The 25,368-nt window shown below is 44.2% G+C and overlaps 2 protein-coding genes across 7 annotated transcripts in view; both read left to right on the forward strand.

The window, feature by feature from the left end:
- gstcd (glutathione S-transferase, C-terminal domain containing) overlaps positions 1 to 17,050 on the forward strand; it is a 60,540-nt gene extending 43,490 nt beyond the window's left edge. The window contains exons 9-12 of the mRNA XM_076974615.1: positions 4,102 to 4,235; positions 5,647 to 5,677; positions 13,336 to 13,405; positions 14,563 to 17,050. Coding sequence (XP_076830730.1) covers positions 4,102 to 4,235; positions 5,647 to 5,677; positions 13,336 to 13,405; positions 14,563 to 14,720 — 393 coding nt within the window. The 3' untranslated portion in view covers positions 14,721 to 17,050. The remainder of the gene's footprint in view (positions 1 to 4,101; positions 4,236 to 5,646; positions 5,678 to 13,335; positions 13,406 to 14,562) is intronic.
- Positions 17,051 to 19,771: 2,721 nt separating this feature from the next.
- Positions 19,772 to 25,368, forward strand: part of npnta (nephronectin a) — a 32,365-nt gene continuing 26,768 nt past the window's right edge. For 3 of the 6 annotated variants that reach the window (XM_076974916.1, XM_076974914.1, XM_076974915.1), the window contains exons 1-2: positions 19,775 to 20,085; positions 25,053 to 25,153. In XM_076974916.1, the coding sequence (XP_076831031.1) occupies positions 20,009 to 20,085; positions 25,053 to 25,153 (178 nt within the window). In that variant the 5' untranslated portion in view covers positions 19,775 to 20,008. Of the gene's footprint in view, positions 20,086 to 25,052; positions 25,154 to 25,368 lie in introns of all 6 variants that reach the window. The other 3 variants (XM_076974912.1, XM_076974913.1, XM_076974917.1) reach the window with 2 other exon arrangements.

The following is a 25,368-nucleotide window of genomic DNA, read 5'->3' on the forward strand; positions in this document are numbered from 1 at the left end:
CAGTATACGTGCCCTCATTCTGATGACCAGGTAGAGCGGAAAGGACAAACTGTCTTCAACCGCGTGCTACGATGGATAATTCTGCATGATTACAATGTGTAAATTAACATAGAACCAAATCGATCTCTCTAATGTTAAGATGTGCGTTGTCTGACCTCTGCTTGGCAACGGTTGCAGCATTGTTACTGGAACAGTGTGTTTTCATAAGGCAAGTGTTACAATATGTTCTAGAGGCATCAGAAGATGGTGATGGTGATGCATTTAAGACTTGCCTTAAGGAGGATCATCACTTCTACTTTAATCACTTGTGCACTGAACATGTATCTGATTATATACCGACATGCAAAAAAATGCTAAGCTGTTATTGTGCAACCTGTAGTATTTTTTCCTGCAACCCCCGTCTTAACCCTCAAATCTATGACCTTTCACCTTAATGTTGCTGTTTTCATGGCTTCTGTTCTGTGATTCTTGCAACTCTGTGAATGCAAAGCACGAGCAATTTAAAAACGTGTGTTGCTGTGCTCGGCACTGAGACGACATTTTGGCCTTCTATTGAGATGGAATCGCGGGAATATTTAGATTGCACATATGGAAAAGGGCAAATGATTTTCAGTGTGTTTGTGCAGGCGTTGACATTGGCATTAGAGTTAAACCCAAGTCAGGCAAAGCTTGGCTAATAGGGGACTGTTTACGTTCATTATGGTGGCCCTGATGTTTTTTGTGTATACTGCAGGGAAAGCAATCTTGAAAAGGCATGATGATGATTGTGTGTGTGTGTGTGTGTGTGTGTGTGTGTGTGTGTGAGAGAACGAGCAGTTGACACTCCTGAGCAGACGAGACGTTTTTCAGTGGAGGGCATCACAGTTAATTAAGTCCGACACACCGCATCACTTTCACTGCAGTATTTATGCTGATCTCCAGCTTCATCTTCACCTGCTTTGAATTTGTTGAAATAGCCCTAATCATCACTCAATCTCTGTCATAACATTTTCCTTTGTACACGTTTATGGTAAACCTGTGTCTTTTTTTGCCATACCGTTGCAAAGTGACCCAGTCTCCAAACCCCACTGGAGATGCTAGGACTAGGTAAGTCCCTCTTCAGGTTGAACGGGTCCTTGTTTTCTACCATGGTTGTTATGCAAACGTGTCTGTGCTCTAGCAGACGTGCCTGCTGCCCGGGGAGTTTGCCATGCACGGGTGTGCTGAATAGCCCAGAGCTGAATGGCCCCACTCTGGCTTTTGTTTGCTCAGTCCCATAATGAGAGAGCGTGGCGGGCACTCCATGGAGACGTGCTCCTCTTGGCCTCCCTGTCTGAGCTGGGACCCCTCTAGCGCCACCTCTCTGCGGGGACGCCGGGTGCAGCGTGTCTGCTTTTTGACCCTAGCCCATACCTCGTAGCTCCCGACATGGGTGCTGGAATCAAGCGTGAATAGTACTTAAACCTCCAGAGGCGAGGCTCCACCTGACCTCTACTGCACACCAGATCCTCTGAATGACCTTTTCATGTCCTTATTTGTATGTTTATATTGGTTGTTTGGCCTTTAGGCTAACCTCTCCAAAACAAAGCCAGCCGAGGAAGACCGTCAAAGATGCACTTTGCTGAACGAGTGCTGGTACGTTTCTCGGCCCGCTTAAGCAGACCCACTGGAGCCGGACACAGACCCGCGCCCACCAACTTACCTCCGCCCGGCCTGTGACGACTGCTGACCGCAAATATTTTCCAACAGGCCCCAGAACTACTTTTAGCTCCAGTCTGGCGGAAGGATAAAAGCATGAGTATCGTGAGCGGCGTGCTCGGAGAGGGGACTCCACGGCAGCTGGCGTGGGATGGGTTTGTCACACATACCAGCACGCCCGCCATGCATCGTTATAACCACAAAGAGATTTTTTTTGGACATAGGCATATTCTTTTGTTTAAACTGCATTGGTGTCAAAAAATTCAAAATAAAAGCCTTAACCATGAGACAGATGAAGCTGCTAAAGATTTGGATTTGGCAGTGCCCGCGTTTATTTTATTGTTTCATCAGCGGATAAGTGCTGGTGGGTTGTGGTGCAGTGAAGCAGCCGTCTGCAGATCCTCAGTGGAGAGCCTGTGTGTTTGTCCAGGAGTGTCTACCGAGTTTTGGACCATGTTTCTTACACTGACCTTACAGGCCTACAGACCAAATGTCTTGTAGTAGATTCGAGTTTGAATCTCCATCTTTACCTCCTTCCAGAGATGGAATCCAGTGCCTGTAACACATGATGTAGCGTGTGAGGAATGCCGGTGCTGTTCTTGTTAACTCTGGGAATCTTACATTGCGGGTGTGAAAAGGTTCTGTTGATGTAGGTTTTTGCTGTGGCAGGTATTTCACCAAATCTTTGCTCTGGTACAATTGCCCCCCTGTCACTTATTGGCCCCCCTGTCACATATTGGCCCCCCCTGTCACATGCACGTCACACGGTGATGACGCCACAAAGAGGCTGATTCCCTATGGCTGCACATGTCACAAATTTTGAATGTCACAAGTTGTCTTTCATGGTGTCTGCTATTCTCCAGAATAATTGTGTGATACATTTTTTTCCCCTTTTTTGTACTTGGAAATCAGACTTTGCCAGAGAGCAGAGATTCAGCGCAACTCCTGTCAAAGATGAAATCCGTGGATTAATGGAACTCTTTCATCCAAGCTGTCAGTCGCTTGAATGACGTTCTGGTCATTTTTATCAAGATGTACCAAGATAAGAGCTCCTTCACTGTGTGTGTGTGTGTGTGTGTGTGTGTGTGTGTGTGTGTGTGTGTGTGTGTGTGTGTGTGTGTGTGTGTTAATGCCCTGAGAAGTTTTCTTTTGGATGCTACAGCTGCATTAACAGTGCCTTATGTAATGGCTATCTGAATGGGTTTAGAGATGCTAACGTCATTGTGTCCTTTGTCTCTGAAAGAACCAGAGCCAACAGCTAGCATGTGGAGCTTTTGGTGTCTTGCCGTTGTCCTCCACTGACGGTTCTGCAAAGGCATATTCAGTAGATTTGAACACATGTGAACAGGGGGTGGAGTGTGATATGAGTGTTGGAACCTGCTCCGCTTCAAAAAGTTGGTTTTTTGCTTCATCCTTTTTGCCTCAGAAAATGAGTGAGAAGTCTGAATGCCATGAGAGAGCTAAGAGGCCATTAGCCGCCATCGATCTGCCAGTTCTTTAAGCACATATCTGCACAGATGTGATCAGGAGCAAATGTCAGACGCAGCTCTGAATGTCCTGTGCTGACATGTCCTGCGCTTTCTGTTCAGCTTTGTGAGTTTGTGGGCCGCTGTTGTCTTGCACATTGCTTAATGACGCGAGCACCCTGCCATGGCAACTGTGCGCAACAAGTCCAGTGAGTGATTACCCCCAGACTTGGACCCGTTCCTAAGAAATGTTCTTGTGAGGATTTGGGGTGTGCTAATCCACGGCTTTGACAGGAGGCACCACAGAGCCACACGCAAAACACCCCCCTCCCAAAACAAACACACACACACACACACACACACACAAACCTCAGCTGCCTGGTTAAGTTGAGCACAGTCATAGCTACCAAAGATCAGCTGCAGGTTAAGTGTAGGACCATCCTCTGGTGGTCATGCAGGTACTCTGAAGCTGGTTTTGTTTTGTCTTCTTACAGTCCTTTACGGAGCTTTGGCCGTTTGGCGGCTAATACGTGGAGAATTGTGTGGCACCATGCGCGGTTAAGCAGCTACGGTAGAGGCCGAGCCGCTCCGTGCTCAAACTGCTAACAGATCCATGAGCCGCACTCTTCTGTAGTGTCTCCTCCATAGGAGAAGCACTCGAGAGCTGGGAATTATGTTTTGAATGAATCTGCCAGCAGGGCTATAGCTTTTTCTTGTTCGTGCCTTTGTGTGTGTGTGTGTGTGTGTGTGTGTGTGTGTGTGCATGTGCACATGGAGAACAACAGCTGTGTACTCACACTCACAGACAAACACAGAGAAACAGAAGAGCATCTGATAATTTGGGCGTATCTGAGTGGATGTGTGTGAAGGAGGCGTAGCTGAGTGGATGTGTGTGAAGGAGGCGTATCTGAGTGGACCCTGTGTTGCAGGTACATGCTCTTCCTCTTGTGTCTTGCAGGTTGCTCTCCACGCATGTGGTGTAGCTACCGACATGGTGGTGGATCGCTGCGTTCAGGCGAGAGCAGGATTCGTGATCAGCCCGTGCTGTTATGGCTTTATTCAGAACACACTCAAGTTCAGCTTCCCAAGGAGGTCAGAGTCTCTCTCTCTCTCTCTCTCTCTTTTCCTCTCTCCCTCTCTCTCTCTTCCTCTCCTTCCCTCTCTCCCTTATCTCCCTGTCTCTCTCCTTCTTCTCCCTCTCTTTCCCTCCCTCTCTCCTTTTCCTTCTCTCCTTGTTTCTCTTTCTCTCCTTTTCTCTCCCTCTCCTTCCTCTCCTTCTATCTCTCTCTCTCTCTCTCGGTGAGGGTATGTGACTCTTCTTTCATCTCCACTCATATATACAGTAAGTGTCTGCCTGCCTGTGCTCTTGCATGTTATTAACTTTTATTAGATGAAGTTCCCTCTCTGTCTCTCCCTTCACTCTCCCTGCTGTCAGTCAGCTCTGTGGCAGCGCTCCCACACTGACAGTACCACCAACAGCGAGCCCTCGTCTGCACACACAGCCAACATCAATTCAAAGAAAGAAAGAAACAAAGTAATCGGTCGTTTCCCCTCCACTGAATCCCGTCCTTCATAGTCTCTGAGGGACGCTTGTGCGTAAGCCATGTAAGCCCGTAATTCGATCCCACGAGAGACCTTAGACGGGGACCGTCAGGATGGCAAGCAAAACAAGCCGGAGAGACTTGTTTTCCTGTCGTGTCTGCGCTGTTGTCATGACAACGGCCCATCGACAATTTTTGTTGGCAGGGGTGTTCGTGAGAATGGTTGGCAGGGTTAGCGAGACGGCCGGCGTGTCTCGTCGCGGTGGTACATTACGGCACGTCTGTTTGGGCTTTCCGCATGGCTCAGGAGCTTCCCCTTCTCCACGCTACGTGGTAGCGCTGAAAACAGCACTGCGTTGAGCGATGCTGAACTGTTGATTGAAGGATACATATTACCTCCTTTCTGAGGCGTTCAGCAGTACCTTCAGGCGTCTGTCACTCAGAAACGCTCAGACTGCTGGAACCGAGTGAGAGCCTGCAGGAGACGGTGCTGTTGGAATTAATTATGCTATGTGGACTGTCTTGGCCTGTCATAGCCTGACCTTTGACCTTGTTTTATTACATGTAGGTCTTTCTCATTCAGTTTTATTGCGCTTGGCAAACGTATCTTTGTGATGTCACACACTTAAGTCTTACTAAAATGCCTGAGCAGGTAAAAAGCTCTTGTTCAAACTTTTAACATTTTTTTTTCTTCCGTTGCTTCATCTGTTTTCCTACCTGTTTTCAGTCATCTGTTTGTTTAAGGCCTATATTGTAAAATAACCATTAATAATTTGTTTTGTTCATGCAATATGTTAATTTCAGCACAGGATTTATGCATTCCATTTCATGAGAACCCACTCTTGGTTCTATTTCTGGCACTCACTAAAAGTCATTAATTGTCTAGCACATCATTTTTAAAATTTAATTTACACCTCACTATATTATGCTGGTTATTAATCCTTTTCTTTCACCCTCTACAGCAAGAAATTTGCAGAGACGTTGACATGTAAGGTAAGTGCCATGTCTTTTGAGCTTCCTCTCGCCTTCGTTATCACCAGAGCATGAGACATCACACCTCTGTCTCAGTCTCTCAGCTTTAGACAGTCTTAAAACAGGGCCTCTTTTGGAAGGCATCACATCAGTAGCGCACGCTACAGTAGTAATCTGTACATTTTTTTTTTCACATGCATTTTATTCCAACCTGTAAAAGCCTGGACACTGGACACAGAACAAGAGCTGAATCTGTCCATGAAGCAAGCTCTCTGCTAGCTAAACGAACTGTCTCGAGCGATTATTGTCTGTGTGCTGTGGATTGTGAAGGGCTCATTACTGCTCCAAAAAACCTCTTCACTGCTTTGTCCTAGCAGTTTATTAGTTTTGCATGTGAATTTCTTTCCATTTGAAGTGGGTAAATGCGGGGGAAAAAAGCTCTCACAAATAGCAGGAAATGGTGGTTTTCCAAAGAACTGTAACTTACCTGCCCCGCATGGACTCGTTCCGTTTCTCCCAGTAAGAGTAAAGAGTGAGCAGGATGTGTGAGCGCCCTGATAAGCCCACTGAGAATCAATCTCACCTGCCCTGAGGGCTGTGAAATAGGTTTGCCCATCCTTCCTCCTAGATAGACCCTTCCACAGAGTTTAGATCCAGCCATGCACCTGAGGATCGACTCTTCTGTGCAGCTTAGTTCTAATCTGCTGCAGTCCTTCTGGTTTTCTGGTCCTGACCCTCCTTCTGAAGGTCTACAACCCTGCAGAATCAAAATGTTCTGTTAGAACATTACATTAGGGCTGGAACTAAATGGATTCCTTCGCCATAGAAAATGGCCAGTTGGCCGTCCCTTCCTAATATGTGTATGTTTGACTGTGTTTTGCGGATAATTAAGGAGTATTCTTTACAGCATGCTGTTCTTGCTATTGTTGCCATTACAGAGAAAGTAGAATGTCCAAAGGTTGTTAAGGAGAACAGAACTAAGTGCAGGAAAACTGGATTTAACATAACAATCAAATATCTAACCAGACAAATACAATTCAGACAGCTGTACAGTAAGACAGTTAACTACTCGTAGTTCTACCTGTCCAGGGGGCCTTTTTCCCTCATGGACAGATTTCCCACCTGGCCTGTAGAATCCAAGAGGGCAACACAATGTTGAGATTGGCTCCAACATTCTGCCCCTAAATATATTCTATGCATACAATTAACTACAACACAAAATGGAGCCAATTATCTTATCACATATACATTGTTAAAAAAAGAAATGAATAAAGAAATGAAATTTGCATGGTCACGTAGACTCCTGCTCAACAGGCATACCCCTATTTATCTGGAGAGGTATCCAGTATTTATCACAGGAAGCATTATACACAAAGTACAGTTGAATCCACAATCACATTTCCAACTTGAATGTTTTTCTTTAAGATCGCACTTTTGCCATTCCTGTGTCAGTGCGATATATTCATGCATCCGTCTTCTCCTAAACAAATCGGCTGTGCACTGAACTTGTCTTCACCTACACCTTATGAACAGATCAGACTTGTCAGAGTCCAAGAGGTAGGATCAGCTTTGTTTTCAGGAGTAGAATGTGATTTGGTGTTGAAGCATCTAAATTGAGTCAGTTGATTGTTGAGAAACACTTTCATTTCACCCAACACCATCATCAAGCATTCGCTCATATAACAGACAGCATCCTTCTAACCATCTGGATAACCCTTTCCCACATGAAACCATGGCGGGTTGCTAAGGGGAGACATTTTGCAAGTAACACATTCTGTAATTGCTTTTCTTTCAGCAGAATGTGCATTTGTGATGCAATATTTCTCTTGAAGTTCAGAAAGAACGTAATTTTTTTCATCACGTCCAATTTCCTTGTGTATATGTTACGCTATTAAGAGATATAATGGTTATTATGCAGATGGATGGGTGCTTGAAGTATTTGGACATATAGTGGAGGAAATAATTATTTGATCCCTTGCAGATTTTTAAAGTTTGCTCACTGACAAAGAAATGAACAGTCCCTAATTTTAATGGTAGGTTTATTTTACACTGAGAGATATCCAAAAGAAATCCAGAAAATCACATTACAGAAAATATATAAATCGATTTGCATTTCAAGGAGTGAAATAAGAATTTGATCCCCTATCAACCATTAAGATTTCTGGCTCCCACAGAGTTAGAAATCCCTAATTTCAACTCGTCACCCGCATTAAAGACACCTATCTCAACTTGTCACCTGTATAAAAGACACCTGTCCACAGAATCAATCAAACTCCATCCTCTCCACCATGGGCAAGACCAAAGAGCTGTCTAAAGATGTCAGGGACAAGATTATAGACCACAAAGCTGGAATGGGCAACAAAACCATAAGCAATAAGCTTGGTGAGAAGGAAACAACTGTTGGTGCAATTGTACGGGAATAGAAGAAACATAAAATGGCCATCAGTCGGCATCGGTCTGAGGCTCCATGCAAGATCTCACCTTGTGGGGTATCAGTGATCATGACAAAGGTGAGAAATCAGCCTACATTGGATGAGCTTATTAATGATCTCAAAGCAGCTGGGACCACAGTCGCACTACGCACTATGCCATAATAGATTAAATGCTGCAGTGCATGCAAGGTCACCCTGCTCGAGAAAGGCACATCTGAAGTTTGCCAATGAATACCTGAATGAATCGGAGAGTGCTTGGGAGAAGGTGCTGTGGTCAGATGAGACCAAAATCGAGCTCTTTGGCATCAAGTCAACTTTTGGAGGAAGAGAAATACTGACTGTGAAGAACACCACCCCCACCGTCAAGCGTGGAGTTGGTAACATTATGCTTTGATGGTGTTTCTCTGCTAAGGGCACAGGATAACCTCACTGCATCGATGGGAGGATGGATGGAGCTATGTACCGTAAAATCCTGAGTGAAAACCTTCTCACTCTCTGCAGTACATGGGTTGTGGACGGGTCTTCCCGCATGACAATGACCAAAAACATACAGGCAAGGAACCAAAGGAGTTGCTCAAGAAGAAGCACATTAATGTCATGGCGTGGCCTAGCCAGTCTCCGGACCATAATCCAAATATTTGTGGAGGAAAGCCTCGAGTTGCCAAGCATCAGCATCAACACCTTAAGGATTTACAGATGATCTGCAAAGAGGAGTGAACCAAAATTCCTCCTGATATGTGTGCAAACCTGGTCATCAACTACAAGAAACATCTGACCTCTGTGCTTGCCAACAAATGTTTTGCCACCAAGTACAAAGTCTTGTTTTGCTAAGGGATCAAATACTTATTTCACTCAGTGAAATGCTTATCAATTAATGTATTTTCTATAATGCGATTTTCTGGATATTCTATTCAATATACTATATCTCACTTAAAAAAAAACATTTAAATTATAGACTGTTCATTTCTTTGCCAGTGGGCAAACTTATAAAATCTGCAATGGATCAAATAATTATTTACTCCACTGTAGTTGCTCTAAAACGTGTGCACCAATTTGCAACCTTACATTTTTCAGCACAGGATCTAATTTGTAAGCACGACTGGATTTCTGTACACAATGTGAGGTTGTAACCACCATCTAATATGGTTTTAAAAACATAATTGAAATAATGTCCATTCTTTGAGAATGTGTGATATGAATTTACATCTTTCTTTTCTTTTCTTTTTTTTTTGCAAGTACATTTTTGTACATATTTCAGCTTTAAAACCAAAGCAGCTTTTTTGAGACTTTCTTTCTCTGTTGCACTGGAAGTGTACACTACATGCACTTTTTTGAACTCATCATCATCTACTTTGAAGGCCTGTGTATCCATGGGATTAACTGTCCAGTTGTTTTCTTTGGTCTTCAGAACTTCTGAGCCATGTATCCAGTGAATGCATTCACTGTTGACCAGACACGCATTTGTACATCCTGCAGGTCAGTGCAGCATTCTTTATCTTCTATAGGATATGGGAGCTGAAGAAAAAGCAGAGCCTGTGCTAACACCAAAACACTGGACACAGGACTGGTAATATCTGCTGTTCAATGAGTCACGGTAGTAATTGTTTCAGGCTCATGGTAGGTCTGTAATACAGACCCCACGAAACAATGGACCCCAGTTTTGAGCAATGCACTGTGCAGGTTGATGGTGGATCCATGTTGGTGTGTGGTGTATTCTAATGGCATGGGTTGAGTCCACTTGTCCACCTAAACATGTCATTGCCTGCTGTCCACTGCGTTTCACTGCCAGGTGACCATTTGCATCCCACTTGAAGGGCTTCATGTACCCTCACAATAATGGGATATTCCAGCAGGATAATGCACTGTGCCACCAATGGTGCCACCGCCTGCTTGTCACCTGACATGAACCCAATCGAGCATTTATGGGATGTGGTGGAGAGAACCATTTGCACCTGAAATCCTCCACCTACAAATACAATGGACCTGGTGAAGTTGTTCAGAAGGCATGACTCATCATCACCCCAGACATGTCCTGTCCACTTGTGGAATCGATTCCATATTCAGCTGTACTTCGTTGGGCTAGAGGGGGTCCTATAGGATGCAGTTTCGTCAGTATGTCTTAATGTCTTTGATGTTTAACTTCGCCATGAGGCACTCTGTACTCTCTAAGGCAACTGTGAAATTCACAGTGAACAATATATTAGCTGGTCCTCTTCAATAAGAACCCCCATGAAGAGCTCGTGAGGTAGTGAACTCTTAGAGGTTACTGTGATTAATTAAAGTGAGTGAACTGGGCCCTATATGAAACCCAAATGGGATATCCGTAATCCTTACATTCTTCAGCTGAACCTTTGGTGTATTTTTAAGACAGTACAGCCTTTCCTCCCCACTCTCAACATTCTAAATAAGCATTTGTGCCATCTACTGAAATTGAATTAGGATTTTTTTCAGCACCTTTGAGGAAGGAGAGTCTAGCACTTCTTCTTTCTGCCAGCTGTATACTTAGTTGTATATTCAAGAACTTCCTTGTTTTCTTAATTCGCCTTTGTGATGATTCTCCTCAAGAGAAAGTTTCTCTTTCAAAGTGGCTGATCTTGGCAATGGACCTGCTCGTGCAGTATCAGCCTAGACTCATGCAGATGATGTTGAAGATACGATTGAGGCATAGCTTTTCTTTTATCTACTCAATCTGCTACTAGACATTTCACTTAAGTCACAGAGAAAATCTCCTTTGGTTTAACCTCATTTTCAAGCAGAGACCGTTCCGCACCCAAATGCAGCTCTTTCTTTTGTTGAGCTGCCATTCAGCGAGAGAGCCAAGCAACTAAATGATGCCACACATCTTCGGTTCAAGCCATTACGTATCTGTCTCAGTCATCTTTCCTCAACAACACTTAATCCAACTTTGAGCATGTTTTGAATTCACCCAGTGCTTTGTGATACACAACCATGATGGCCTTGTCTTTCTCCAGTGGAAGCATCCATTATTTGTTCTTTTGTGAACAGTGCTGACAATTTTTCCTCCATTCTGCACTTACTCAATACACACTTACTGATCAATAATCATTCTCCTGTCCATTCTACTATCTTGATACATTTATACGTTTATGCAATTTCATGCATGCTGATTAACATCTTTATGCCTTTTGCCAACTTTTAAACAATCCAAGGAAATAAATTCCCCATTACCTTTAGGTATTGAATCCAGAAGTACCTTGCACTAAATCCATTGTCCACAGGTTTTCCATTATTTTGTGTGTTCCAGTCCCATTCCAACATTCCACAATCCAACCATTCTACAGACTACTACCAAGGCAGCTTTTGTACTTTGTTGTATAGACCTGTTGTCCATGTTGGTGGCCAATTGAAGCATTTCTTTTTTACTGTTCCTGACCCTTACTAGGGATGCCAAATAAGACATTTGAATGTAGAAGGTTGTATAAGGTGAACTTTAAATGTGGTTTATTCTATGTCCAGGAGGAGAAGAGAAACAAAGTGTAACAGAAAATGGATTTTATGTAAAATAAAGTAAAAAAAAAAACCCGATCAAAGACCATAAGATAACCAGCATAACCATAAGTAAGCTGAGGCCTCCTGGCTTTACTTGCGCAGGTGCTTTTGTCACTCAACAAGGATAGATTCTGCTCCTGGTCTGCACAGGGCAAGAGGCTGAACACATTGTTAAGACTGGCTCCTACAACATGGGTTGGACAGGTGTGTTTAGATTTTTCATTCATTTGCCAATCATTAATTCATTTGACGAGTGTTCTGGTGGGCTCATCAGCAAGTTAAGCATGACTGATCCGAGAGATATTTTCTCAAGATTTGTACAATGTAGACTAAATGTCATGTCATGTCCATACAACGCTGTGTCTGTAGGAAGATCGAGCCGTGTGCTGTTTCAGGCAAAACAATGGTTTTGCATTGATTAGCGCTATGAACACATTAGACTCAAGGATTAAACTTAATCAGAGAAATCTGCTGCCTGGCGGAGCAGTTTCAGTTCTTCCCATGACGTTCCCATCAGCGCTCATAGACTAAATCAATTCTCTGACTCATGAGAACTTCAGACAAATGTTTAGAATGTTTACTGTGACCACTGATCACATTAGAGATGTACTAAGTGCTTTTTCATTACGTCTCCCTCACAAGCCCTTACATGCAGTGATGTGAAATCAAGATCGAATTTGCCTGTGGTGCAATCTGTAGAACGCTCAGCATGCTGCTTTCAACCCTTGGCCACTTACGGCGGCTGACACAGTCGTGACAAATGGCGTATTGGTGTAATAGAAGGCTAATGGTGTGCGGTATTGATATGTGCCTGCGATTCAGACTACCTGGCAGTCTCTCACGTTCATTCTCGACCTCTGGGAGCAAAGGACAGAACCATTTAAGACTTTAATTAGGCTTCAATGGTTGACCGTCTCATTGGTTTTGACTTTCTTTTTCTTTCTCTCTTTCCATCTCACTCTCTCTCTCTCTCTTCCTGTCTTTCTTTCTCTTTTGCTCTCTCTCTTTCTTGGCTCCGCTGGTTAGTGGAGATGTAGAAGATGCCAAACTGATTTGACCTTTATTCTAAACAATGTCCTAGCGTGGCACGCATTTTGAATACAGATTTTAGATTTAGATTCACCATTGTGCCTTTGCTTACTTAACCTCTGCATTCTCCCTGTAGTAATACTTACAAATGCTTGAGTTTTTGGCCTCCAGAGGACAAGACCTTTTCACGGTTAACTCTTCATTTCACATTATGCTTATTGTCAGAAAGAGAGGCGTTGGAATACTAGCCAGCAACGCTAGTTGTAGAACGCGGTCTCCGTGGTCCCCACCTGTGGGGCGCTTTGCTTCAGTGAGCAGCACCCAAGTCTGCATTAGGCTGCTGGGGAAGTGTGCTGCCTCCCACTTGCCGTGCTGCAATTAGAGTTGTGTGCTGCGTGAGTTACCGTGTGCTGCGTGAGTTACCGTGTGCTGCGTGAGTTACCGTGTGCTGCGTGTGTTACCGTGTGCTGCGTGTGTTACCGTGTGCTGCGTGAGTTACCGTGTGCTGCGTGTGTGTTACCGTGTGCTGCGTGTGTGTTACCGTGTGCTGCGTGAGTTACCGTGTGCTGCGTGAATTACCGTGTGCTGCGTGTGTGTCACCGTGTGCTGCGTGTGTGTCACCGTGTGCTGCGTGTGTGTCACCGTGTGCTGCGTGTGTGTCACCGTGTGCTGCGTGTTTTACCGTGTGCTGCGTGTGCTTTCCTCTAGGAACACATGATCCTCTGCAGGTTTGCTGACCAGACCGCCGTTCAGCTCCCCGCCGAGCGCCGCTTAATTGGTGAGTTTCCTTCATCGCTGGGTTGAGAGGTCACCGTGATCGCTGATTATCCTCTGATTGCAGTGACTCTGCCAGAACAGGTCGAATTACTGTCATGCTGTGATAATTTTACTATACAAATCATTAATTTAAGGGTCAATTTCAGTGTATAAGTTTAGTCTGAAAGTCACCTCTTAATCTGCCTCTTAGTCTGACTTAATCTGCCACCATATTAGAGAAATGCCTTTTCTGCATGTTTCTTTGCATATTTGAACTCTATTTCTATCAATCTTCCCATTAAGTATTCAGTGTTGTTCTGAGCCACATTTCAGTCCAGTCTAAATTGAGAGTGTGAAAGTACTGCGTGCAGATGGAGCCAGAGCAGACTGAAGCAGCTGTTGAGGCCCCGCCCCCACAAACCCCCTGCCCCCACCCACCCTGCCACGACTGCTGTCTGTCAAACTCCAGGCCTCCTGGCTCCTAGCTCACTCCACAGGCCTCTCACAGTTCTCGAGCCCCTTCACAAAGGACGTCCCCTGTCATTTCTGTACCACCAAACACTCCTCAACCCAACCCCCACCCCCAACGTTTCTCCACCCCCCCTATAGCAGCTCGGAGTGACACGCTCTCTGGCTGCTAATGCATGCTCAGCACCTCGTCTCCCCCGTGTCAGCCGTCGATGCCTGGGTTCATGGTGATTAACTCTGTGTTAGCTTCGCTAGCAGGGCTAGTGAATCAGCACAGCTGGACATTAGCATGTGACTCATGCGTAGGACAGTTAGGTTTGCTTGAAAACGAGATGGGTCGTAAATTAATTCCTTTTCGCCTTTTGTATTTACTTAAGCCTCATTGTAGCATCTGCTTCATTTTCTCAGTAATCCTAATTATCTTAGAATTGACGCTGTGTGAAATAGACTTTTTTAGTGAATGAAAGTGTTGCCACTCAAAGGTCTAATGTGATCAGACTTTTTTTTAAATGCCTCTAAGTGATGACATTTTGGCAACGGCTGAACCTTTATTGAAAAACAAGTCTCGTGTTTACTCCCACTGTGTACTTCTTTAAACAGGAGCGCGTGTAACACTGCTAAAATTTTTTGCGTAGCTCCTGTTGCTCCACTGTGGATGTGGAAGCAGACTGTTGGAACGGGTCTCATGTCTGGACGTTCCTCCGTCCCCAGGGAAACGCTGCATGGGCCTGGTGGACCTGGACCGCAGTTTGGCCGCAGAGGCCAATGGCTACTCAGTGAGGGTGATGACCATGGAACCAGAGAGCTGCTCACCCAAGAACAACATGCTAGTCGGTGTCCCGGCTGAACACCAGATCCAACAACATTAACACGGGCTTTAGACTGCAGCCCTGCTCAGGAACACCGTAAAACTGGACCAGATGCTATAATGTGTTCATAGGTGTGAAGATATCACTGGCCATTGGTTATTAAATGTAACTTTTCACTAACATGGTATCACAATGTTTTTTATTTATTATTTGTTAAAACTTCTTTTATAACTTTTTTGTTTGTTTGTTTGTTTGTTTGTTTAGGTTTTAACGTATATATGCTGACTCTAGCTTGACTGCCTGGTGCTGAGTAGCAGTACCGGGCCTCAGTTTTGTAAACTCCACACAGTCCACAGCCGCTGCAGTAAATTAAATACTGCCTCAGATGCTTTTTCGCAAATTAGGCCAGTTGGATTCTGCTCTGCAATCCAGCATATTTTTCTCTGTCATTATTTCCCATTATGAACAAAACAAAGGCGAGCATCTCAAAAGAGCCCTGCCTCATTCCGGTTATTACCGATGTAAAATTATTCATTGTAATCTGCGGTTCTCCCTTGCGAGGAAGCAGTGTTGCATTCTTTAATTTCTGTCTTCAGAAGTATTTGATTAAAATCATTAGGAATGAATATCAGGAGACATTTTATCATACCCTTCCCGTGCCGGTGTGGGTGATGGAGAAGGATTATTTAGGGCACGGCCAGTAGTGTGCGTGTCTAATGTGTCCACCACCATGAATATTTGATGAATGCCTGGATGATGTAAAGGTCACAGCGCTCCGCTGGACCACGGCGTGCCGCGACCCGCTTCCAAACTGCGAGGTGTCGTGATATATGGACTCTGTCTCTTCGGTCCGATTTTATTTACTCATCTCCTTAGGACCAGACTGTTACTGAACACACATACCCAACCCCAACACTACGAATTTTTTTCTCAGCCCATAACAGGCACGGCCTGTCGTGCTGAAGACGGAGTTGCTAGCCCGTTCCTCTCTCGCACGCACACTCTCACGTGTGTGTGCACTCGCACACACGTGTGCACACATCAGGCTAGCAGACCTCATCTGAATTCTGCTGGCGAAGTCAATCTACCCAAGACTGAATGGCTGGAGACACAGAGGCACCTTCCATCGAGCTGGAATCAATTCAGCTGGAAAACATGCATGACAGTAATACATAGGGCCGTCACACAAGCAACCGTCAGCTGCACCCCTCGTAAGAGAGGACTGTTCATGGTGTGACAAAATCAAGCTCAAGTTAATCAGTCTCTCACTTTTAACATTCAAAATATGTGTGAGGTATGTACACCCCAATGAAGATTTGACTTTTTATTTATTATTTTTTGGTTGCCATCTCAGAATAAGGACATTTTACCTCCATTCTTTTAGCTTTTCTCAGCTGCTCTCTCCGTATTTTGAGAAGACGTGTGCTGGATCTTGATGTTTATGGATTTGCTAAGGGCTGCACGTCGGTTCTGTAGCGTTTTATGCATTTAAATGTTTCTTTTATGTGTTTGGAAGATGTCAATCGTACATTAATCTCCAGTGACATGACTTTGATTTGACATTCATGGTATAAATCGTATTGATAGCCTTTTCCATGTTTTTCTCAAATGTATGTGATTTAACTTCCCTGTTTAGAGCATCGAACGACTGTGTGTCGAGAGAGTGATGGTGGTTGTTCAGGGGGTGCAAAGCACTTTGGGATGGAATGCTTTGATGGAAGACTGTCACTGAAAGCTTCACACAGTGCAGGGTTCCCACTCCTCCCCGCGCCTTTCAGATGGAAAAGGTGTGTGACGCGTCTGTCGGCAGTGGGCAGTTTTCCCACTAGCAGCAGCTGGGAGAGTGAGTCTCCAATCTGACACAAACTCGACTGTGACGAAAGTTGATCCGAAAGCTTTACAGACGCAGCGCGTTAACAGACTGAAATGACTGACAGACAACGTCCCCTTGAGCAGAAGTTACCATAGAAGCATCACCTTAGATTTTTTTTTAAACCCTCATATTAGCTGAATATTTGTGCATTAATCCTGTACTGGTAAAAATGATGCAGTATATAGTATAATTCTCCACAGATAATCTCAGCAATGTCTTGTTCAAGTATTTGAGAATTTAATCCTGCCTTGTTAAACAGAAGCTGTGTTTTAGACCCAACATATTAGAATCTGTTCATGGATCAACAGGCTGGAACGGTTTGTGCCTTGAATCAAGCATGGATAAAAACACTTGCTCATCATTGCTGTGTATGTGCATCTAATGTCCTTGGTTTAACTGATGGTTGCCCCAACAAATTTTTTTTTTTATTTTTTTTTTTACAAAGTGGACTATTGATTTCTCTGATGCAATAACAAGGCTGATAAGTGAAGAAATAAATTTGATCTGTTGGTATGAATCATGTTTTGGAGATTTGATGAATAAGATCAGTCAAACTCACTGGGGAAATTGAAGCTTAATTATTGTGTGGTTAGCCATGGTCTAAAATGCACATTGGTTCCATACTTACAGCCAGGTTGGTGAGTGTGAAAAAAGAAAAATAAAACATTGTGCATCTGAACTTTCTGTGTTTGCTTTCCCCAATGGATGTTATTAGTTTATGCAGATATTAGTCCCCCTCACACCTTTGCAATCTTTTAAGTAGGAAAATGTGCATTAACTAGATAAAGCTTGTCCTGTTTTGCACCTCTCCGTTTGTGTGTGTGTGTGTGTGTGTGTGAGAGAGGGATGTGACAGAGGTGTGTGCATGTGTTTGAGTATGATTGAAAGCACGTATATATTAAAGTGCTTTTGGCAGTCTGACATTCCTCTTCTCAGCTTGTCAAAAACGCCTGAAACCTTGGATCATGCTTTGAAGAGCTTCTACTGAATACCAAGTAGGTTTTATGTTTATAAGTGTGCCTGGAAAAGCTTCTTTGTCTGGAAGAGCTTCTTTGATATAGGTAAGCAGGTAATTTTTTATTATTGAATGTTTCTTAAAAATGGAGGTGGTGCACAATTTCACATTGTGAAATATTTCACCATGATTGTGTCCTTGCAGAGCGGTGTGTGGCACAGCTGAAACCCAAACGTGTGTTTTGGGGCACAGCTGTGCATTGTTAAACTGCTTTTACAGGGTGTGCCCTTGGAACAAGTAACAAATAATTATAGAAACGTCTCCTCAGGCTGCTGATTGTACTGAGAAACGAACATTTTGCTGCAATACTGACCAGAAAATACTCCATTCTGAAAATTTGAGAATCATATATAATAGGCTACATCTGACTCAGAGAATAAATTAAAACAGGAAAGCAAGAGCCTTGCCTTTGGGAAACATGCTGAATGTTTATAAGATGAGATGTATATGTGAACCAGAAGATCCAAACAGAAATCTTTAAGCACCAGAGAATCAAAAGCACAAAAATGTTCATCTTAATTCCTCAGTGAGCAGGCGAAATTTTGATGCACCAGGCTGCTATGAACGGACTATGAAAAGATCATGGACATATGAAGACCAAGGAGAAGGATCTGTATAGGAACACATTAGAGTGTCTGTATTCTCCAGCACGTGTGTCCAGTAATCCATAGAATACACTTTTCTATAGAGTGAAGATGTGGACACTGTATTCTAAAACTTGTAAACCAATACATACTCTAAGCATGTATATACTGAAAGTATTTTGATAAACCAGTAGCTTTTGCTTGGCTGTTCTGGCCTGAAACTGAGATAGCCGAGACTGTGAAGCAAAAGTAGATTTTTTTTTATTTTAGTTGCTAAAACTCAAAAAGCAAACTCCAGGTTTGTATTATTGGTTGTAGTGTTATCCCTAACACTTACAAAAAGGTCCTGGTACTGTATAAAAGACAATGTTACTACTACTAATAACAATGCTAGCAACAATACTAATGATAATGCAGGGTTCCATTTTACCAAGCTGTCCCAAGAGTCTAACTTGGAGACTGAGGATCACTACAAGATTCTATACAGTAGGCTACTAGACATTATGCAGCTTGTACACATTAAATTGGATAGGGGTTCTGACTACAATGCTGTAAAAATAGAAATTCATAAAACTATACTATAAAACTATAGTCTTTTTGATGGCAGTTGATGGTTTGGTCCAAGTATACTATAGTAGTTCTTTAATTAGATACCATGTGAAATGTTATCCCCTGGAGACAAGTATGCTGAATGAGAACAACTGTTATTTTAATAGAGAATCTTTACCTGAGGACTTTAGTATGTATGGAAGCCCATTCCCGCCACCTAAAATAAATTAAAAAAAACAGCACATATATATTTTTTTCTAATTATTAAGTAAATTGCTATCTCATTATTTCGAGATACTAAGTCATTATTTCGAGATACTAAGTCAATATTTTGAGATACTAAGTCGTTATTTCGAGATACTATGTCATTATTTTGAGATACTAAGTCGTTATTTCGAAATACTATCCCCAAATAATGACTTAGTATCTCGAAATAATGAGATATCAATTTACATAATAATGAGAAAAATATATAGGCCTATATGTGCTGTTTTTTTTTTATTTATTTTAGGTGGCGGGAATGGGCTTCCATATTTTAGCCACTTTCATGGCTACTTTTCAACACTCCGAAGGAATACAGTGTGTATATCTATCTGTCTGGAAAACGAAGATCCAACTGTTACTTCTCTGAGTGGACAGAAATACGCTTGCAGAAGGATGGTAGCGTTATAAATAATTGGAGAGACCCTGTCCGCGCATACTATCACTGCTGTATTTGTGCAAGTGTTAATATTGTGAAGTTGCTAAAAAAAAATTTTTTATCAATATCTTGCTGTTCATTAATATCTTTCCGTGTCTAAAATTAACCGACACATACAGAACTGTTGAAAATAATTTAGCGCATCGTGGACTGTACCAAAGTACCCTGTTGAAGCCCTTGTAAACCAGTCCATTGGTTAACCTGTCGGATTTTGCTTTTGTGCAGTTTTACGTGAACTTATTACTAGCCCCTGTAACTCATCCCCAATCATTTATGTCTACACCTGCCAAACTCAAGGTGTACACCGTGTAGTTAGGCGCGCGCTCCGGTTCCGCCAGGCGCCCATCGCCGCGTGCGCAGACCTCACCGTGCACGTGGACGTGTGGGTCTGAGACACGCCAGCAGGGTGCAGAGCGCTGCGCACAATAGTGAGGCAGGTCACTCCAGAGGCAACGGAGCACACTTCTGCACCTCAGCCTAGATGAACGGTGTGGAGGACTAGCGCCTGTCTTCCACGCCGGACCTGTGACCGGGCGAATCTCTCTCGGACGTGAATTCTCTCTCATCGCCTTGAAATACTGGGGCTGCTGCGATATTGCTGGATAGTTGGATAAACCCGTCCTGTAAATGCGCGTGGAAATGTTAATAAAGTTCATTTTGCTGTGGACTTGGTGGTTCGTGGCGAGAGCGGACTTTGATGGAAGGTAAGCCTTATTAAGACATTTACTCCCATGCCGGCTGTAACTCACTGATTTTCCTTGATTTTGCAGACATATATATACAAGACTTCTGGCGCTGGCAACAGGAGATTTAATTGCATTTTCTTTTTAATAGCGATCGTCCTGTGGAGAACTAGAAGTACGTTTGTATCAGTTCAGCTTGAGTTTGAATTACATTTGATGCAAATAAATCTGTTTTTTTTTCTTGTAGGCTAATTGCGTATTGGAAGGGTGCTTAGCAAACAACTTGTGCGTCATATCAACCATGCCAAATATTTCAGTCAGCTCGTTTAAATTTCTACTCTATTCATTAGTGCTTTAATTCCAGTTTACTACCTATGATTAATCTTTGTATAACATAATCAGTATTGTAAATATACTCTGAAATATGGCGAGAACAAATAGGATCTAACTGTATGTGAATCTATTTTATGTTTCTTTTTGACCAAACTGCACACGTTGCCGGTTCGTAATTTCATGTCCTAACACGAATCTTGAAATATGCGAGGAGCCGTGAAGAAACGTGCCAATGCTCTAGAAAGGCATGCCTGAGATCCAGACCTGACGCTCGTCTGAAGATCCGTGTGACTCACTTACGCTGCAATTAACACGCGCTTTAGCGGGCAATGAATTTAATACGTCCGTTTACTATTTGAGAATCATACAATCTGACTTTTAATGCAGTTCGATTTGACCCAATTTTATACACATTTATTCCAGAGGACTATTTTAAAGTAACTTTCAAGCGCTTGCATCATGCTGGTTTATTAATACGCTTAGCTTAACTTTCACTGTGAACTCTCCGCTTACAGTATTCACGCAGGGCGCTTTACATTAAGACCCTTAAAAGAAGCGCGTCTCTGTAACCGGAGCGGTGCCGTAGACCACAGCCTTGACCTTGTGTCTGGGAAGGAGACCGGACAAAACACTGTTTTTGATCACTTATTTACAAAATATTATTAATCTTCTTTTATTTAATTTTCCACGTTGTATTCCATGTTTGCCACTGTAGGTCTTGGGGTGAGAGTTACTGTGTTTATGGTGTTTTGCAGACATTCACTTGCAGTTTATAGTTTTCATTAGTAACCGCGGCTTTATTAACACAAAGGCACGAGTGACTGTAGGATTGCTACCCTCAAACAAAGCAATTATGCGCCTGGCGATATCAATATTCCCAATATATTTGAATAACTTGGAGTCAGATAGACAATGTAAGGTTGTGGAAGTCTATTAATCTCTTAATTTACATCCACACAGGGTATCTCTGAGTTCCGGCCGCTGTTTGCACCTCCTGTACGGTCCAGTGTGTCTCATAAATGTCGTATACGCGCTCTTATTAGTCTGGAGCGCGCTGACATTTCATAATCAGCGTGTACATTTACCCGCCAGCATACGTTATTAATGCCCGCTGTGATCGAGGGAGCTTGTCACACGGGTCATTATTTGCCAATTTTCACTGCTTATAAACTTGCTTCGCTGCCTCAATCTAAATTCATAGACAGGATATCCTGCAATAGCGCGCCACGAGAGGGCCATTCATTATTTCCAGTCCTTCGGCAGGGCCATTTAGAGGACCTGTCTAATGGGCCAAGCCATACCTGAGGGATGGTGGGCTTCTAACCTGCGTACAAGCTCTTTGTACCGTGATGGTGGGTTTAATCAATAGAAAGACTCATTACTGCAGCTGGCTCAGAATGAAGTGATGTACTACTTAGTGTTTGGATATTTAGTTCAAGGTGAAGGGAGCACTGAAGGTTTAGTTACTGTGCTTCCATTGGGAAATGGTTTAATGTCCTGGTCTTAAAGACTTTCCAGTGTTAAATGTATTATCCAGCTTGTCCCATTATGTTCAGCTTGTTCTGATTGCTGCAGTACTTTATGTGCAAGGGCCGTTAAGTCCCGCCGTGGCCCCTGTGAAACAAAGTCCTGTTACGGCTCCGTAGCTCAGCTCAGGTAACACCAGCAAGATTGTGGGTTTGTTCCCAGACACACACACACACACACACACACACACACACACACACTGATAAATATGTATAAAGCTGGCAGTAGAGGAAGTTTCTTTGGACAAAGGCCCGTGCCAAAGTTTGTATCTGCTCCCTCCACTGGGACACCTTGCTCTGACCTCTGCCTGCTTTTGTCCGTGCTGCTGAACCACGTTTAATGCGGCTGAGCCCACGGCTTTCCTCAGCTGTTGAGAGACCGATGACCACTTGTGCTAAAGTGCATTCCTGAGCATCGTGGGTAAATACAGGCTGTGGGAACTTTTCTCCTTTTTTTTGCTTTCATTATGTCTGATTAGCCTTTCGGAGCCTGAAGGACAGGAACCTGGAGACACACTCCCAGGTGATGTAGCATTTCTCGCACCGCTTATTTAAAGATGCCGACGGCCGACTGAGATGTGGTTGTCAGGTGGGTTTTGATGAGTCGCGTCTAATTGCAGACCTGTCGCGCGAGGTGTCACGGGAATATGAAGAGTAATAATCGCACCGTTGTACTTTCTGCCACACCGACCAGCGTGAATCCATAATTCATGAGATGACCATATACATATTACATGATGGTGCAACAAACAATATGAATTTATTATGGAACCACAGTAGTGGCGAGAAGCCTTTGACGGCAACTGGAAACATGAGATGAATTTTGCATGAATATTTTTCTTCCCTCAATTGTGTACGAGCACTGAACATGCACGGGTAAACACAGCTTGGTGATGACAACGTCATTAACCCGGCTACGCACGGAGCCTGGCGCCAACCCCCCCACCTCGTTCTTTATGTCTCGTGCTGTTCCTGTCTCACGGAGGCACATCCTTGGACATGGCCCAGAGTTCATGAACTACAGGTTGGCACGCGATAACTTGTGTTGGTGCTGCCCCTGAGATGAGCTAATGTCTCATAGCCACCACAACACACGTGTAGTACTGGCCTCAGCCTACCTTCTCTCTCTCTCTCTCTCTCTCTCTCTCTCTCTCTCTCTCTCTCTCTCTCTCTCTCTCTCTCTCTCTCATATTCTCTTTGTCCCCTCTCTTTATCCAACTCTCCGTCTGTGTACCCGTCTATTCTTTAGGCATTGTAGGCCATGTAAATTGCAACTCAGTCAATCAGCTGCCAGGCCCACTGCTGAATTACTGCAAAACCTCCGTTGGTTTTATGAGTGAGGTTAAAATGACTATCTGGAGATGGGCCACGAGGAGATTGAATTATTAATGCAGCAATAAAGCAATCTGCTGTTTCTCTTGTGCTGCGGCTTTGTTGGTGCAGATTAGTGTCTTCGATGTACAAAGTAATGGAGGAGATTAGAAACCTCGATCTGGTGAGCTATGACGTTGCGCCCTTTTAGCATGTGAGGAATTGCTTCTTCTTGGTTTTTCCCCTGGTGGTGGAGCTTGTCTGGCGTGCTTCTGGGACCAGACGGGAGACAGATGAAGTGACAACAAAATGTACCCATCCAGCCGGGCGCACGCTCGCCCGCCCGCACGCCGGTCCGAGAGGAGAGCCGTGGCGGTGTCGGCCCGAAGGCAGACGCGAGCACTTGGCATGCCCCGTGTGTCTTTGGAGTCTTTGTGAGGAGCCCTGTCCCTGTCTCTCTGCCACGCTGCACACAAACATTTCTCCCCAGGCCTGTCATTCCTGCTTAGCCCTCTCCATCAGACCCGCTCTCGCCCGTGATTGGCAGCTCGCACGGCCGCATTAGCATATTCACTGCCTGGCAGTGGAGACTAAGAGAAGAAGATCGAGTAGTGTGGCTGGAATGAACAATGCTAGACTCATCTCCTTAGCCTTCTCTCTCTCATGCTCTCTCTTGTGTTCTAATTCCTTTTCTCTCCTTCTCCCTCTCTTGTGCTCTTAATTCTCTTCCTCTCCTCCTCTCTTTCTCTCATGTGGCTCTCTCGCCTTTCTCTTTCTTGCTCTCTTTTTCCTCACTCGCTCGTGCTCTCTCTCCTACTCTTTTCCTCTCTTTTTTCTCTCTCGTTTTGCCGTCTCTCCTCTCCCCCTTCTCTCTCATTCCTCTTTTCTCTTTTCTCCACTTCTCGTCTTCTCTTTATGGTAATGAAGGCAGATGTATTGTGTTAAAGTGTATTTTTAGGCTTGTGGTTTGGCAGCGAGCGCTAGCCCGTCTGATACATGTAGCTTACGTCATGCGCAGAACAAACGCTGACCTCCGCTGCTTATTTTTGGACACCCTACATGGTTGGACTTCTCCCTTCCTCTTACAAATGGCAAGAAAGTCTCCACTCATCGGCGCCTTGAGACGTTCTCTCTCCATTTCACTGAGACATTACCTGCACGGGATTTAATACAATGTCTCCGCAACCATCTCTCATTCTCTCCTGTGTTTCATTGTAAAAATGGGTTTGTCATTTTCCACATCATCACAGACAGTCGCTCTCGCATCTCTGGGGGCCGCAGAAACATCTCGTCTCACCTTCGCACCGCAATACCGTTGGCAACTTTGTGGGAACATGAGCCTCTCTCAGCATGGGGCGGTGGGATGATAACTCATACTGGCATAATCTGAACTCCCTTTATCTGTGTATACAATGGGAGCAGTATGAATGCAGATAAGATGTCACTGGTTTACAGATTTATGGATAAGCAGGCATCAGCAAGACGGACCCAGAGGCAGTAGCTATACACCACAGCCACGCCCCCTGCCTTGGCAAACGCCCACTGCACCTTTGAAGTGCAAGCAATAATGCAAGTTCATTCAGTTTAACCTCTTGCCTGAGTCCTGGACAGAATGTACTTTAGAGGATTCCCTTTAATGTGTCGGGCACTGTAAAGGCAAGCATTGTTGGTTAGAAATAAAGAAGACGTTTTAAAAGTATAAATCCTGCGTTGTAATTGCGGTGCAACGGTAAGTATTTCCCATGCCAAAACTGGAGCAAACCAAATTGGGTGCTGCGACGTGATTGGCTGAGAAATGTCCTTGCTGTCTCCTGACAGGTGGCCCAGGCAGATGGCCTCGTCCAATGGGCTGTGCCGTTACGGTGCCCGCGTGGACTGCTGCTGGGGCTGGACGCGGCGCTCCTGGGGGCAATGCCAGCGTGAGTATGCAGCTGTGGCGGCGGGCGCCCAGGGCTCTGGGGCTGCTTAGAGGGGCTTCCACTCCTGTCAGACTCTGCCCTTCTCTCCTGCGCACACCTCCAAACACGCACTCGCCCCGGCCTCCCCGCACCTCACCAGCTCGTTGGGCTACAGTTATTGTCTAATACTCACATACTGTATGTATGTAACCCACCAGCAGCCAATCCGGACAGGC

The sequence above is a fragment of the Brachyhypopomus gauderio genome, chromosome 15 (genome assembly GCF_052324685.1).
Source record: "Brachyhypopomus gauderio isolate BG-103 chromosome 15, BGAUD_0.2, whole genome shotgun sequence".
NCBI classification, from domain to species: domain Eukaryota; kingdom Metazoa; phylum Chordata; class Actinopteri; order Gymnotiformes; family Hypopomidae; genus Brachyhypopomus; species Brachyhypopomus gauderio.